General features: G+C 40.2%; 1 protein-coding gene across 1 annotated transcript in view; it reads right to left on the bottom strand.

Annotated features, from left to right (window-relative positions):
• The window catches only part of MSH3 (mutS homolog 3), a 57636-nt gene extending 41060 nt beyond the window's left edge, over nt 1–16576 (bottom strand). The window contains exons 1-8 of the mRNA XM_088536987.1: nt 16465–16576; nt 15466–15589; nt 14521–14744; nt 11423–11635; nt 9910–10026; nt 9021–9138; nt 7345–7493; nt 6106–6272 (exon numbers count right to left, since the gene is read on the bottom strand). Coding sequence (XP_088393113.1) covers nt 6106–6272; nt 7345–7493; nt 9021–9138; nt 9910–10026; nt 11423–11635; nt 14521–14744; nt 15466–15589; nt 16465–16566 — 1214 coding nt within the window. The 5' untranslated portion in view covers nt 16567–16576. The remainder of the gene's footprint in view (nt 1–6105; nt 6273–7344; nt 7494–9020; nt 9139–9909; nt 10027–11422; nt 11636–14520; nt 14745–15465; nt 15590–16464) is intronic.
• Nucleotides 16577–16695: the final 119 nt, after the last annotated feature.

Genomic DNA, 16695 nt, shown 5'->3' with positions numbered 1-16695 from the left:
CACTAAAAACACATATGTATATCATTGCAAATACAAAATGCTAGGTTTGACTGGGTTAAGAAGGGGCCCACTGCACGGTTTTATTTTCTTGCTCCTCTCAATAAAGTGCTTTTTTAATTAAAGAGTTAAGTTCTTTAACTGCAAAAATTTTCACAGTCAGTATCAGTTTAATCATTTAAGAATTTCTGGCTTAACTGATGAAAAAAGAACCCAAGTATTGCTGATCAATAGCGAGAAGTCCTCACATACACATTTTCCATGCAGCTTGCAATCCTCTGGAAAACAACGGGCCTCTGACTCAGGGGGAGTTCCTGGGGCAGCTCATCACTGCAGGCATCTTCCCTTTGGGCAGAGCTAGCACAGCCCAGCTGCAACTACAGTGAAAATGTTGGGGTTTTTTCATCTACCACATAGATTGGGAAATGCAAATCCTGCTGCATTCAAATGCAGCACCTTGTGATTCCCTTCCCATAATATACCCATGAGAGTTCTGCACACACGACAAACCAGGGATTTCATCCCAAGGATGCCATATGCCCACCTTGCAACCCAAACTGTCAAGGGCAGCCACATACACAGTGGTGAAAGCAGCAGTCTTTACACATAAGCACTCTACATATAAGCACTTTTCACATAAGCACTTGATTTAAACCCCACATTCCCTTGAGAGAAACACCATAGATGACAATAAAGAAACACATTATTGACAACAGTATCTGTTTCACAACAGCAACAAAATTATATTAAACAAAAAGTCAAACAATTCTTGCAGGTTATTGCACAATTTAGTAAATGCTGGATTTTTTTGGTTCCATCTGTGAGCTATACAAGTGACCTACAACATGACCAGTCTTCAAAGGACTCTCCATAGAGCCGAGTTGTCCTGTACACAAATTGGCAGTGCAAAAAGCCTCTTTAGTCAGTAAACATCTGTTCAATGGGGCATTTGTTTTTTGAATTTACAGAAAATAGCTCACTCTGTTTTTAGACGTTGTTTTTTCCTGCTGCAAAGTCAACTGCTCGAAGCTCCCATTTATGCAAAACATTCTCAAGCTGTTTGTCACAGCTTGCCTTTCACTTAAGAATTCATGGGAATACTACAAACTATATAAACCATGAAACCTGTAGTTTTCTATGATTACCCTGACTTTAGATACTTTTAACTCCTCTGTTGAAGATATTTCATTCACAACTCTGTTTACTCTTGCTGTAATCTTTTAGTATCTTGCCTCTGTCTCAACACAGCCTTCACTTCGATGCTCACGGGCTGGGCCACATAAATACACGCGCATTTCTGCTTCCTGCTTTAAAAAAAAACCCCAAATAAAGTGTACAAAAGCATCTTCTGATTTCAAACACCATCAGCCACACATAAAGATCCACAAAATTACAGGCAGGTTATGTTCACTGAGAAGGTTTCCCAGAGCTCATTCCGGCTGAGCTCCTACTGCTTCATTACCTAACATAAATCAATAACTGTCCATGAGAGCAATTAGCAATGAATAGCATTATTGACCAATTCGTGTCATGACCAAGCTATAGCTCTCTTCTATATCCATCCTTCTACATCCAGCCCCCTATGTACAGAGATAATTGTTGTTCACATCTCAGGGAAGCCTGAACAGAGTTGTGTTGTATTCTGGCAACATATTTTGAAATAAAAGGCCAGAGAAGTCTCCTTCTCCCTGATATCCGATAACCTGCAATTGATGGACAAAAGCCTGACAGCATGAGAAGAAACAGGCTGCAAAGATCACCACCTACCAAGCCTGAGCCAATGCTGTGGGATGGTGAAGCAATCATGAGCTGAATTTGGAGAACAAAACACATGTGGAACAGTGGCGGTACCTGAAAATCACAACTGCTATGAAGTTAAAGACAGAGGATACTGGTAAATAGAAGGGATTTTCAGCACTTCTCTGACTTAGTGTAAGCAGAAGGTGCTTGAAACTGAATTTACGGAGTCTTTCAACACAAAAAGAAAGCAAGTTTGTCTTCCACATAATGATGAGAATCCGTTATTCAAAGGATTTGGCCCTGGGATGATTTGTTCAAATGAATGGTCTGGGAGGACACTTTTAGCACCGAACCTCTCAATGGATTTGAGAGGCAAGGAAATTCCAGGACACAAACTCCAGGCCAAAGACAATATAGCATATTTAAGCAAAGAGAGAAATGTGAATGATGCAATCAGGAGGAAAAATCTTAAGACTCTTAAGACTTGACTTACAGAGAGACAAATAGCAAATCTAGCTGCAGCCTAATAAGGCAACATATAAGTGCAGGCTGCGTCAAAAATGCCTCAGAGATGGGAACAACATAATTTTCAATGAAATAAAAAAGGCCACAGATAAAAAGCAAGAACAACCAGAAAGGAAAAGAGGCTCAAAAAATATTTCAGGAAAACCAGTACAGCCCAACTTATTAAGATGTATGCAGCCAATATGTAAAGAAGAGTGGGTGCTGAGCCTTGATTAGGAAGGGGCTTTAAGTTCAAAACACAGTGTTCTCCTGTAAGAGCAAATTCATCTTGCAGGGAAGAACATTTGCATGGTCTCCTAAACAAAAAGAAACTGAAAGCATTACAGGATTTTCCTTGAGCCAGGCCAGTACTCACTAGCAAATGTTACTAACTATTCAGGAATAGAAACGAACCTGCCAGAACAGTTTGTTCCAAACGCGTTTCCATAACCTACTTTTAACTTATGTTTGCTTTTAAAGGAAAGCTCTCCATCATAGCTGACCTCCAGTTCAATGGCCTTGAATAGCACTTCTTAGTGTCTGTCATGACATTGGCAACAGGGACGTTTCATTTAGCACTGGAAACAGCACATGCTGAAAGCAAATGAACATGAAAACCAAGTCGCATCAGTTCTGACATATGTATCTGTACATTGGCTTCCATGAGCCTTAGAAATGATTAGCAAGGGAAAAGGTACCTAGAAAAACCTTTCATTACACAAACCTGCACCACAAGACACAGATCTTTCAAGGCTGGAAAATGAAAACCATAGTCTAATTCAAACAGTTAAGGAAGATCTTTGTAAAAAGATGGACGAGTCTAGCTTCATTTAAATCAACAGTAAATGCAGAAGCCCCTGAACTGGATTTTTTCCCCCCTCTAGGATGCAGTGGAAGTAAACTGGCTTCAAAATAAATAAAGCCACAGCCAATGAACAAATCATATGGAGTGTTAAGTAATCTTATTGTTATCCTATTATGACAGCACTTCACTTACTATTCATTACATTAACATCCATGCTTAAATTTAGGCAGGGAACACTTAAGAAATGCAATCAGCTCTGCCACTTACTGCTTTCCTGGGCACTGCTCTTGCACAGCTCCTCCTCCAGCAGCTCTCTCTGCAGCTTCTCTGACATCAATCAGGAAAGAAAATTAAAGACAACTCCTTCAGGCATGGACTAACTCCCTAGGAAAACTGCTTCAATCTATCTGCTGTTTTTAGAGACTGTTTTTAGCCATGTACAATTGTGCCAAACAATCTTCTACAGTGGTCTGCAGCATGATCAAACTTCTTTTTTTTTAAATCATCACTGTGCCCCATGCAGATTCAAAAGTGAAGAAAAAGGCTAATTTCCACTATATATTTTTATCCGCCCTTTCTGGTTCAAAATTCTTAGCAATTATTTTACATTAGTTCACAGAAATAATTTCTACCATCATTAAATTCTCTAAATTTGGCTGTGAAAATGTACACAATACCAAGCTAGAAGCCACAGTAGTACTGGGAATGACACTACTGAGCCTGCATACAGCTGCGGCAGCAACAAAAAGAAAAGAATAGGTAATTCTGTAAGAAAGCAAGCAGTAAAAAATAAAATAAGACTAAAATACAGAATATAGAGAAGCCAGAGACAAGTACACGCTCTTCTGATTTGGTCCTGGTATTAAAAGGCAACAACAGATACTTCCAACTCTGCTAGTACAACTAGACATTAAACCTGCGCACGGTCAGCAGCAGGACCCTTCACTGCTCCTTTCCACTCCAGCATGTGCATCTCCTGGCACTATTCTGCTCTCCCATCTGCATCCTGTTTTTACAAACTCAGGGTCTTCCACTACAATACACCTACAGAAAGGGACAAGGAGCCTTCATGAAACACAAGGTCCTACTTCCTAGGGTTTTAGCCAGAAAGGTCTTCAAAGAATCAAGTAATAAAACGTCTCTAAGCTAAGGGATGTGTCTCACCAAAAGTTTAGAAAAGATGAAAAAGGGTGAAAATTTCAACCAGTAATGTACAAGAACAAAAATGAGTGCTTAGTCCACTCAGCAGCTCTCAGACTTAAATTGCTGCCAGCATTAAAGCGTTTAAAAATACAGAAAAGGAGTGTACTGGAACCACTTAAATTATATTAAATACTGCAAGGCCCTCTAGTGGTTAAATCTTTGACACAGTAAAATCCCTTATTTTTGAAATAAGGCTACTGAAGTTACTGCTGAAGTGTAGTGAAGTTAAGGCACTTATTTTCTATCACTTCCGAGTATCACTTCACTGCTCTCTCAAGGCTGTATCAGAACAGCTTTACTGAACAACTAAAACACTTGTTTCTGAAAAATGCACTTACTTCATCCATTTGTTATAATGTTTTGATATCCTGAAATTTGACAAAAGTCCTTTCAGCACACAGTACTGAACTCCTTGTCTGTCTGCAGTATTTAGTTTTTTCTCATGTCCAGAATTAGTACTAAAATAAATGCTCATGAGGAGGAATTTAACTAAGAAGTTGTCATGGTACAGCTGAAAGGAACAAGCAAATTAGGGAAAAAAAAAAAACACAGTTTTTTCCTTCAGTAAGGTATGTTTAAAAGTCATTTTGTGCATACTCCTACAGAACTGATTTGCAAAAGAGAAAGAAAGGTATTTAGGTAACAGGATTAGGGAGGCAAAAATGGGCATCTATTGACAACTAGAAAACGGGTTGCTTCCTAATTTGGTATTTGATTTGCCCAGTTCTTAACAAACCACATTGACTTTGCTTGCTCAATACTTAAGGCGATTTTTTAACTCTTCCTGGCTCTCTGAACGAGCCAAGGGAAGCAAGGAACCTAAAATGACAAGGAGCACATTTCACTACAGGCAACTCCACTGCTCAGCTCAACAGCACTCCACTCTGCTTTCCCAAGCTCCTTTTTCTGAAGACCTCCAGAACAGAAGCAGAAGCTCTCACTCCCTTTTCCCAGTCTTGCCTTTCATACACACTTGCCCTTGAAAGCCTGATAGCCAAATGTAGCAGCAGCATCTCTGCAAGTTCCTACCAGGTGCCTCAAAAGCAACTTTCCCTGATGAGACGACTACCTCTCAGTACATCATGTCAACCTTTTTTTACAGATATATATTTATTTACTGGGGGCAAGGAAGATGGTCCTGGCAGCTGGGGAAGGCACCACTGATGAAGTAGCTCAGCAGTCTGGAGTGTTAGAGGGAGCCCAAGAGGAGGGCACGGGCAGGGTTCAAGCAAAGCAGTCAAAGGTGCAGGGCTGACAATCTGTCACTTGGCTGCCACCCACGTGACAAGGATGCATTTGTCTGCATTTGCCACGTGGGAAGTGCTGATATATATATATACACACATATATATATATTCACACACGCACGCGCGCACACGCACACACACACCCCTGGCAAAGTTCTGCTTACATAATACAACCATTTTTCCTTGGCTTCTTTTAGCTCCAGTTCTGTTAACAGGCAGGAGGAAAAACGCTCTTCTTTCCTATTATGTAATTCAAAACGGACAAGCCAAGCTCTTCACCAGTTCTCTACAGCTGCACATTTAAAAAATAAAACATGCATAGAAAAAAAATGTTCCATGCTGTTTAGAGATTTTAATGTTTAGGCAAACATTGAGGCACACAAACCCTTTGCAGGCCTGAGATGGAAGCTCATGTCAGTCTAACCACACATCAACGATGTGCACTCAGAACCCAGTGGCTTGGAGAACTTTCTACTGAGCAGCAAACTACAGGCGTTTCCAAAAAGGCCTTTACAGAACCACGTGCACATCTGAATCTCAGTAATAGTCACACTGCAATTAAGAACAAAGGCAAAAAACAAACAACAACAAAATCCCCACAGAACCTACCTCATAGAGGTTATGCTGTTGATGAGCTTTTCAGATTGATCTGACAAGCTGGATGGAAGTATTAGTTCAACTGGCTGCAGGCGCAAAACCCGACTTTCTAATTCTAAGCGAGATGCACAGTCCCGAAAACTGTCAAAAATGACTTCTCCAGTAGTTGGTTGGACTGCCTGTCAAATAATATATACACACTGAGTATTTCAAGTTTCAAGGAGAACTTCAGTACATCCAACTGTGGAGCCAGTAGAAAATCTGTAGTGTGTAGTACAAAAAAATGATAGACCTCACCACAGACACATGTAGCAAAGTGGTAAAAATACAGTTGTTTTTCATATAGCTATAACTACATTATTACTCTATTACTATATATAAATTATTACTTTGAAAGATTACCACAATAGATGATAACAATACCTTTAAAGATGTTAACATGCTTTTGTCCATCATCGCTCAAATTTTGTAACTATTGAGGACTATGCAAATCTCCATGCTTGGAAGTCTATGAAAGCATGTGAAATTCTGTGTGGAAACAAATTGCCTTCCTAGCACATACTTCTCCTCCCTTCCCCTGCAGTTTGATATTGAACTGTAAGCACAATCAACATGCTTGAAAATTAATGAATTATCCACAGACAAGGCTCTATTTATACTTATTATATATTATATATATATATCATTATACTATATACTTATTATTATACTTATTTCATTATATTTTGCCAGTTTCACACTTCTCAGCTTTTAAAGTTCACTTTTTTTTAAAGAGAATACAAATCTACAGTGTAAGCTGTAATGACTGCATCGGTCTCTTCCTCTAAAGATATTTTGTAGTGAAAAAAAGTGCTTTGCACACTATCTCTACCAATATTTAGGCTTTAACATTTATAAAGCATCTGAGCTAACAGTCTTCCTGTATTTGGTTAAAACACAGCTTTGCTTTCAAGAGATTATGGCAGAAAAAAATATACATAACACATAAATATCCATACATATATATATATATATATAGAGAGAGAGAGAGAGAGAGAGAGAGAGAGAGATCTGAAATACTCTACTACCAACTCTAAGACTTTCCTAAAGTTTTCAACCCTTTCTGGACAATTTTGTTAGTATCTGGGCCTTCTCACGCACACACACACACAAGAATAAAAAATAAATTCAAGAAGAATGGAAGAAAATAACCACCCACCTCTCAAAAGTCTCCAACCACGAAATGACAATTCTTCTTTGACACTCACTTACCATAATGCCTATAACAACGTCACCTTTCTTCCCGGCTTTTAAGTTTTCTCCATTTTCACAGAAGCAGAGAAGGTAGTTATCAGGGACATCTGTTGTTGTCACCTCTTCAACATCTACAGAATCGTCTAGCTGTAGCAAAGGGTTCACATGTAAGAAACATTAAAAAAAAATAACAACTTGCAGTACACACAAATTTTGGTGGATTTTTCATAGATCCTTCTAGCCTTAAGTCCTTCCCAACTAGATTCCACATTAGTCCCTCTAGACTGAAGTCTAGTGGATTAAGACCCAAATTTTCTGTGTATCAGTTTGACTCCTAGTATGATCCCAGACGCCCGTCAGCACCAGGGCCAAAGCAGCAGCTGCCTTCACATCACAGGCAGCTGCAAGATGCACAGATTTCTGCTACATCTATATGTTTCCTATTCAATGCAAGAATAGCTACATCAAATTTAAACTGCCTACTGATTCTACATACGGCTAAGTTACCACATTTCACCTTGACTCAATAGCCACAAACTGCATATACATGACAAGGAAAAAGAGAAACCAAAGGACTACATCTTGGCAGGAGCAGCAGGATAATCTATTTGAAAACTTGCTGCGTATCAGGCCACCAGGTTGGGCCATACTGCTGAAACTGCTTTCATCCAATTTGGCAACCACTGCAAGAGAATCTGTACGCACACTAGAAAATCTGCAATAAAAACCCAGGATTATGAGGGATATATTGCCTTTTTCAACAAAGTATTGAGGAGCAGCCCGCTTCTCTGATGTACAAGGAAAAATTCTATCCCTAAGTGCAACCTCCAAGTCATTCATCTGACACACGAATAGGAAACCCATGAAATTTATTATCCCTTTTCCCCTTCCCTGGCAGGGCTCTGGAACCAGCAGCAAATCCGAATATTTTTAAAGCCCACAAATGCAGCCAAGAGAATGATTCCACAAAAGGAAGTAGAACTTAATGAGAATCCCAATACAAGGCTGGACAAAAGCTACTCACAGATCACAGTAAGCTCAAAGCAATTCTTCATACCAATCACTTACTCATCTGAGAAACTAAAGAAACTGAAGAAAAAACAGTAGGGGTAAGGCAAGAAACAGAGAAACAAAGATTGGAAGGAAACAATTCCACTAATCAAAAGCTCCCTTCACCTGTTTCTTACATTTTCTGAGTTGTAAGAGTTAGGAGTGAAACTTCCTAGTCAGATTTTAACAGTCCATTGATTTCAGTACTTTCTTTTCACTTAATGCAAATTGTTGATACCAACCTCTCAATTCTACCTTTAAGTCCCCTTGAATCACTAATCCTATAGACCTTCAACCTAGTCAAATACCTAACTGAAAGCAAGGCCCACAGAACACAGTAGAGGTGAGAAATTCACTCTGATTTAGGAAAATGACTTAAGCAAATAACTGCAGGAAACTCAAGCTCTACAGTTTTGCAAGAAAACTCAAGTACTGAAGAGATTAAATTACTTATAAAAGTCTTGGTGATGTATTACCAAAATATAAAATTAAAGGAACTTCATTTCTTGCCGCCAGATCAATTATTCTTATGTCAGCTGCCAGCTACTGAATACTCATGCTAAACCTAGGTGACAATTCAGATATCATAGTTTCTCATACACCCAAGATTAGAGTCTGAAGCCAAACTCAGGTGAAAAGGATATCTTCCCCAATGAGCGTGGATTTCGTATAGAGAGCAGTCAGTTTCCGGCTGAAGAGAGAACTTTTGTTTTCTCCAGCAGCCTTCAGGGCTGCAGTTTCCATTTGTTTTATTACTCCAACCTACAGGCAGACACAAAGACAAGAAGCAACATTAGCTCCCAGGTAAAGGATAACTTTCTTTAGAGAAACGGGGTGACCTCCTAAGAAATCAAACAGCAAGCATAACATTAAAGCAGAACAGGGAGAGCAGAGGCTCTCCCTGTCAGTCCCACTAACAGAGACTAGTAAGACAGAGCTTTTCCTTCTCTATTCATTTCGAATGACCTCCTCAGCTGCCCCAAAGCTTTTTGAGGTATTTTAAAACAATTTAGCTAGAGCTCATCACCTGTCAAAGCATGGCATTGCAATCAAACACAAGACATTTTCTGTAAATAGTAAACTTGACATCACAAAACAGGCATCAACAAAAAATGACAAATTAATAGAGAGAGATCAACAGCAGGCAGGAAAAGCAGGAGAAAAAGTATCAACTGGGATACAAAATAGAAATTAGAAAGGAAGAAAAAAAAGGCAGAGGAAACATACATTTTTCTTGACCGAATGCAATGACTCAGTATAAGAATCACTGAAAGAGAGAACTGTTACAAAAAATACGAAGCTATTTTTTGTCAGAACAACAAAGGAATTGAATCTGCTTAAATCTCTGACACTCATTGCACAGAAAAATTGAAACAGGTTAAGTCAGCATTTTAATTGCAACAACAGTTGACAATAAGTTTCACACCTGTCAGTTCAAGTAAGAATTCAAATAACTGTACTGCAGTACAATAAGCGCAAATCATTTCAGAGCTATCCTGTATGAAACAACATTTGAAAAAAGCCAGAGGGCACCTTGTATCCTTTGGCTACAAGTCTCCGCACATGGACAAACAGCCTGTGGCTTGGTATGCTGGCAGTCATAAAGTTATGATCTGGATGACAGTAAATGTTTAGTTCTCTAGCTGCAATCTGCAAAGTAGAAAAAGAAGAGTCAGTCGATAATTTACATGATCTACATTAACTGCAATTAAAAGAGAACTTTTCTAAACACAAACACGTCAAAATGCCATTCAGATGTTCACTTAGGTTACAATACTGATTCACAACTATGATTAAGGGTCCAGCAACAAAACTAAAATATCACAGCACAAAACCCAAAACAAGAGCCAGGCCTCTCCACCCTCCAGTCCCAGCATCCTGTCATAGACAAGGCATCAAGACCATGGCATCAAGAACATGGACATGTTAAATTATTCCACTACACCTTGATTTCAACAATGGTGATAAAAGACATACACACAGAGCACATGTGCTTTCTATAACAAAAGTCAAAAAAGACCAATAATTTCCACAAAACTGCAGACTGAAAGATGTTGTTTTACTTGGGGTTATAAAGGTGAGGTATGTAAGCCAGTTAATCAACTACTCCATTTTCAATATCAAACAACTGTGAAAGCTGAATACTTACTTGAAAAAGAATGACAACATTTGTTAAGCTATAACATTATAACACATTATTTTTATTTGTTTTTCTGCCCTAGTCAAGAAGGTGGATGTTCATTAAACAGAGAAAGTGGTTCCTTAAATAGGAATTATGGTGAAATACTGAATTATGTATTGGATAACACATTTCTACTTCCAGACTATAAGCAAAGTAGCAAATGAGTACACAAAATAAACAGTACAAAGTTGCCAGTAACTAAACAGTAATAAGTTCCTCATAGTTCTTAAATGTGGAAATAGTTCAGATCAAGTGTCTCGTAAGAGCTTTTTCACCCTCTGACTCCCGATCATGAACACCAGTTCAACCCTTGAACTACCTTCCAGGTGATGTTTCCTGGAAAATACTTTCCCATTCTTAAGAGATCAGACATATTTAGATGCAGCATTTGAATACACTTCCTAACCAAATACGTGCAGTTTTACCTATTATTTTCCATATAGCCATTCTTCTCACACTCCAGATGCTCTCTGAACCCAGGTAGGCCATTGCCCCTACTGTGACACCACTTACTTGCTCCACACTCTTCCAAGCTGAAGTATTTCCACTAGAGACAGCTTTGTGCCTTGATACAGGATACATCTTTCAAAGCGTTTCAACTTAAACCCTGACAAGAAATCACACTCACACCTGCAGAATTTCCTTAATTCTCAAAATTTGGAGTAGCAGTAGCAACCTTGTAAAATGTGTGTTTATAATGGATACGCTTTAAGAACACGTGGATTTCACACATTATTATTATCAAGAAAATGTAATGAAACTATCTTACTAAGAAAAAATAATTCATGCCGTAGAAAGTGGCCATAACCCTGGTAACTCATTAAAATAATGCAAGTATCTTTCCACAATCCTAGCAAAAATTACCTCTGCATCTTCTCCAAAGAAGCGATATTTGTATCCACATTCCACACACAAAATAGCATCTTTATACTGTTTCTTCATTTCTATGAACTGAAGTTCTAGTGGAGTGTAAATGCTCTTGGTTCTCTTATTAAGATTTACTTCTGAAGTATTCTGAGTATTTTCATAATTCTTAAGAGGTGCAGAAAACTGACTAAGATCACAGCGTGACTCCTCCTGTAAGTAAGGGGAAAGAGAATGGTAAAGAACCATCAAACAGGTCAATCACTCCTGCAAACTGACATGCAGTCACCTTGTAGTAAAGGCACCAGCAACTGCAGCAAAACTATTAACATAGAAAATACACAATATGGTCTATTTGGAATTAAAAGTTATTAAAATTAAAGATTTTGCATCAATTATTTTATTTGCATTGCAACAGTCCTTAGAAGTCTCATCTGAAATCAAACCCTTTTATACCATGACCTCTCAAAACACACGGTAAGAAACAACCAGGCTGCAAAGACACGGCAGTCTAAACTAGCCAGACAGAAAAATAAAATTAAAGGACGAATTACCACCCTAATTTACAGATGAGAAATGGAAGTGTAGACAGATTAATGATGTTCCAGAAAAAAAACCACAGTAAATCAAAAACTAAACCAGTGTGAGTCTCAGTTCACTGTCCTAAGCACAAAATATATTTCTTTCCCAGTCTGCCCTTTCTCCATAAAGCCCAGCAAACATGCCAAAATAATTTATCTTAAACACAAAAAGTCTATATTATAGTTTCTAAGCTCCCTAGCAGCTAAGGGCTTGATTCTATTCTCCCTGCTGCTCATCATTCATGATGACATTATGTTGCCTATGCCAGTCAAGCAACTGTAGCTCTATAACTTTTTTGTTCTGCGTTTTAACTGTGGCAATGGTGGCCACTGATCCTCCATTCAGTCTTCTACAACTACAGTGAAGAAAACTGAAAATCAGAGCCTCACCTCAAACTCCTCATTACTTATACACAACATAATGTATTAATAAAATTGCCTAAAGAAGAAAAAAATATACAGATAACCCTACCACACACATTTTGAAGTGTACTGCTGTACAGAATGTGATGGTCTTGTGCTGTTTCTGGACCTGCAAATAAACCTGGTAAGCTCCAATTTCTAATCCATACATCTAGATCACACAGAATAATGACAACTGGTCATGTAGGATAATTCCAAAAAGACACATGAACAGTACAAATCATGTTCACAAGGTCATGGAGATGCATAAAGAATGCAATGAAAAAAAAATCAGAAGGGGGAAAAAATAAAACCAAGCATTTAGCTGTACTGTTACCTAGGAGGTGCAGAGATGTCAGCCCTCACGGCATGACATCTTTGACAAGCAGACAACGCAGCTCAGCACAAACAGTGCTGTACCATCCCCAGGAACTTGGCATTGAAGCTTGGGGGGGCCCTTCCCGCTGGGGACTGAGGTGTCCTGGAACCCAGCGTTAGCGTGGGCTGGCCCAGCAGCACCACCTCGGCTCATTTTTACTGAGAAAACCGTTACCTTTGAGTGAGGAAACATGGAAACCAAGGCCGTGAAAGCAAGAAGAGTAAAAACACTGATGGAAGTTTAATTGCTGTGTTGGTAATAAATAAGCAGCTCAGGGAATTTGGAGGAAACACACTAACATAAAAAGGTTAGAAACTCTAAGGAAAAAAAAAAAAAAAAAAACGGAAAGGATCAGAAGACAGAAGCATCTAAGACGGGCCATTCCAAGCACAGCAGGCTTCCTCATCTTGCTGCCTCACCAGCACAGACTCCACAGGTGTCTTAAGTGAAAGGTGAACATACTGATACTTTGCCAAGCGGGCCACAAATCCTTGCTATCTAGTGAATATACTAAGCACTGAATTATTGCTGTTTACATTTACTTTGCGGGGCAATCAATATGCACGCCGGGTTACCCCATAATAACGGATGATCAGCCGGACTGTTGTTTGGCGGGTTTGGCTACAGGCGCCCCAGGACACGCACGCGAGCTCTGCGGAAACCTGCTCCATCTGAGGCCCGCAGGCTGGTGCCAGCAGCTCCACGTGCCTTTGCTCACCAAGCACGCGCTGGCACCGCGCTCACTGCCAAACCGGGCCAGGCACAGGCTGCTCCAACAGCACCGAGGAGGAAGATGCCAAGGTAGAAGGAAGAATATCCTCGGTGCCTGTTTTATGTATATGTGTGTGGAAAATACTTTAAGTTTCAGCATCTAGATTTTACTCTCACACATCTGTAAAATGTGTTATTTATTGATTAAATAAAAACAATGTCTGGAGTTGATGTAACTGGATACACAAAGTGGCCAGAAAAATAATAAATTCAAGAAAAACAAGTCTTTCAGGAGCTGAATCCAATGCAAAAACAAGAAGTACCCGTGATATGCCTTTGAAGGCTTAAACACTTGAAACCGTGCAAGGTGACCCCAAAAAACAACCAGCACATCAAACACTTAACAAAAGTTGCCCTGAACAAGATGGAATTCAACTCCCACACAACGAAGGGGGAGGTAAGGCATCATGATTAAAGGGGAAGCAAGGCACTACGAAAATCTTTATTGACTTATGTCCTAAGTATCATTACAATCATTTTTTCATGAGAGCTATTTGCATTTTCTGTGAGTGAAAAGAAACACAGATACAGAGTTAGTAGCTACAGATACTAGCTTCAACTGTATTTGGACTGAGCTACATTTCTATAATACATTTCTAAAAGTTTTTGTTTTCAACAGTATGATTTGAAATTTTCAGCCCCCACCAAAAGAAAGAAGGCAAAGAAGGCAAAAACTTGGTATTAAAGTGATTCAGTGATTCCTGAAACACACTGTCAATGTTTTTGTTCTCTAAACACTACTTAATCAAACAAAGCACCATTTAATGCTATCACTGCTCTGTTTGCTATGCTAAGAGCCCAAGAAAACACTCGTATATGAATACTGGTCTATGGTATAGTGCTGCACTATTTCATGAAAGAACACAAGATATTAATAATGTGAAAAGAACCCTGTACCAAAGTTTACCTTTCACAGTTTGAAAAAGCCATCTACCCAGCTACACTGCACCAGAAGCTCTACATACCTTCTGAGCAGCCTTTGGGCTAACATCCCAAGACTGAAGAGGGCTTTTCACTTCTGGACTTCTTCCGATAATACTGGGGCATTTTTCCAAAACCAGAGATTGTTTCTCCCGAAAACTATCCTCTCGGACTCTGTTACAGAGCTGGTCTGAATCGCTGGAGAATTCTCTCAGTCTGTCTAGAGTTTGCAAACATATGCGGGGCTTTTCACACTTCTGAGGTTCTTCTTCGGTAAAAAATAAAGAACAAAAACATATCAGGAAATTATTTTCAACTAAAAAGAAACTTGGACTCTTTGCCCAGTCTCTTTCTTCCCTATCTTCCTTTTTCCCATCGCACTCATTCTACCAGTGTGACAGAATCATGCATATGATCTGCTTTGCTATCTTCCCAGAAAGTCAGTGTTCCCTAATTGTATGCTTCTTCATATATCAAAAGAAATACAATTATTTTCCACACTGATAATTATCAAGCCACAAAATCAGTGAGGATATTGCAAGATGGATGATATTTTCCTCAGAATAGTTTTTGAGCACACAATGTTTCTAGTCATGGCCTCCCTTAAAAGATTTTTCCAACCATCTGTCATTACCTCATCAATACAATCGCACTTAAAAATTATGGGGAATAATTGCTAACAGTGAAGCCTACCGCATACGTAATGTAATCAACTTTATTTTCATTGGCTATTTTCAGACTGTTAAAGTTGATTCAGCTGAAAGAGATTTGCAGAGCAAATCCAGAGCAAGGTCCAAGCAGTAACTTCAGAGCCACAGAAAGGTGATTTAACAATATTGCTAATATGCATGGAATGGCTCTTCAGAGACATATCTTGCATTCAAGAAATGCTTCCTAAAGCATCTGCTAATAAAGTTTTTATATTTGACAGTGAAAAAAAAAGCTATACTGGATTTCAGTACATTAAGGTTTGTTTACAGTCAACGCACTTTTATCCAGAGTCTTCAGCGGGGTACAGATGTCTTCCAATGTACTCTGTAGTGCCTTGGTCTTCTTTTCACAGGGCTCATTGTTTTCAGATGATGTTCTCCTTTTTGTACCACATTCAGAAGTCTGAAACATATGTGAAACATGAGTTCAGTTCTTTACTCTCTTCGATATACAATATCGAGTCAGTAACAAAACTGAGAAATTCATAAAAGGCAATGCAAATATAATTTACAATACATAAAATTCTTAAATAAAATACTTTCGCTACACCATCTTGCAAGTGTTAAATCCGTATGTAAAATATTTCACAAAACTATCTGTAAACATACACCATCTTCCTGGGTTTGCATAAAATAGACATCTTGACTTGTCTTTAGAAGCTTTAGACACGCTCTAATTTCTAACGCTGGTCAGAAAACGGATCAGTTCATGCCATTCCACCACGGGTGCACTCTGAGCGACAGAACGTGAGAAGGACACCCAAATATAAAGTAACTTCATAGCTGCAACGACTACCACTTCTCTCGGGAGAAAGGCACTTGTGGGTGCTTTTAGCAGCTAGCTCACATTTCATGCAGGAATCTTCAGTATATTCCTACATTCCTGGGGATATCCTGACTGCTCTGCACTAACTAGGGCCTCAGCTGGAAACCATGAACAGGCCTGACAGCACAAGAGCCCGAAACCACCACGTAACACCCCCATACACACAATCCGCCTGCAAAGCAAAGAGGCTTCCCTTCCGTTACACTGCCTTCCCCACTATCCACACAAAAATCCCAACTTGGATCAAGCGCACCGAGCCCAGCTCCCAAGTTTAGAGGATGAGCACGGAGCCCCGGTCTGCACTGTGAGAGGGGGAACCCGAGATCCCGCTCCCGGCTCCAAGCCCGTTTAAATCCGCCGCTCAGGGCTCCTCCCGCTGCAGGACACGCGCGGGCCGCCCCCGCGGCGCCTCCCTGCGGAGCCCCCGCGCCGCCCCGCGCCGCCCCGCGCACCGTCTGCCGGGCGCCGCTCGGCGCCCCGAAGAAGCGGCTGAGGACGAGCTGCCGCCCGCCGCCGCCGCCCGCGCCGCCGCGCTCCCGCCGCCCGCGCGGCATGGCGGCGCCCCGGCCTCGGCACCGCGCCGGATGCGACGGAGGGCGCGGGGCGGGCGCAGGGCACGGGGGCGGCGCCCCGCGCGTCGGTAACGGCTGTGGGCCGGGCCCGGCGCGGAGCTGCACGCGGTG

The sequence above is a fragment of the Tinamus guttatus genome, unplaced genomic scaffold (genome assembly GCF_059628265.1).
Source record: "Tinamus guttatus ecotype Peru unplaced genomic scaffold, ASM5962826v1 Tinamus_guttatus_pri_ptg000711l, whole genome shotgun sequence".
Lineage (NCBI taxonomy): Eukaryota > Metazoa > Chordata > Aves > Tinamiformes > Tinamidae > Tinamus > Tinamus guttatus.
Note: the sequence above shows the minus strand (reverse complement) of the source record. Positions and strands in the feature narration are given on the sequence as shown.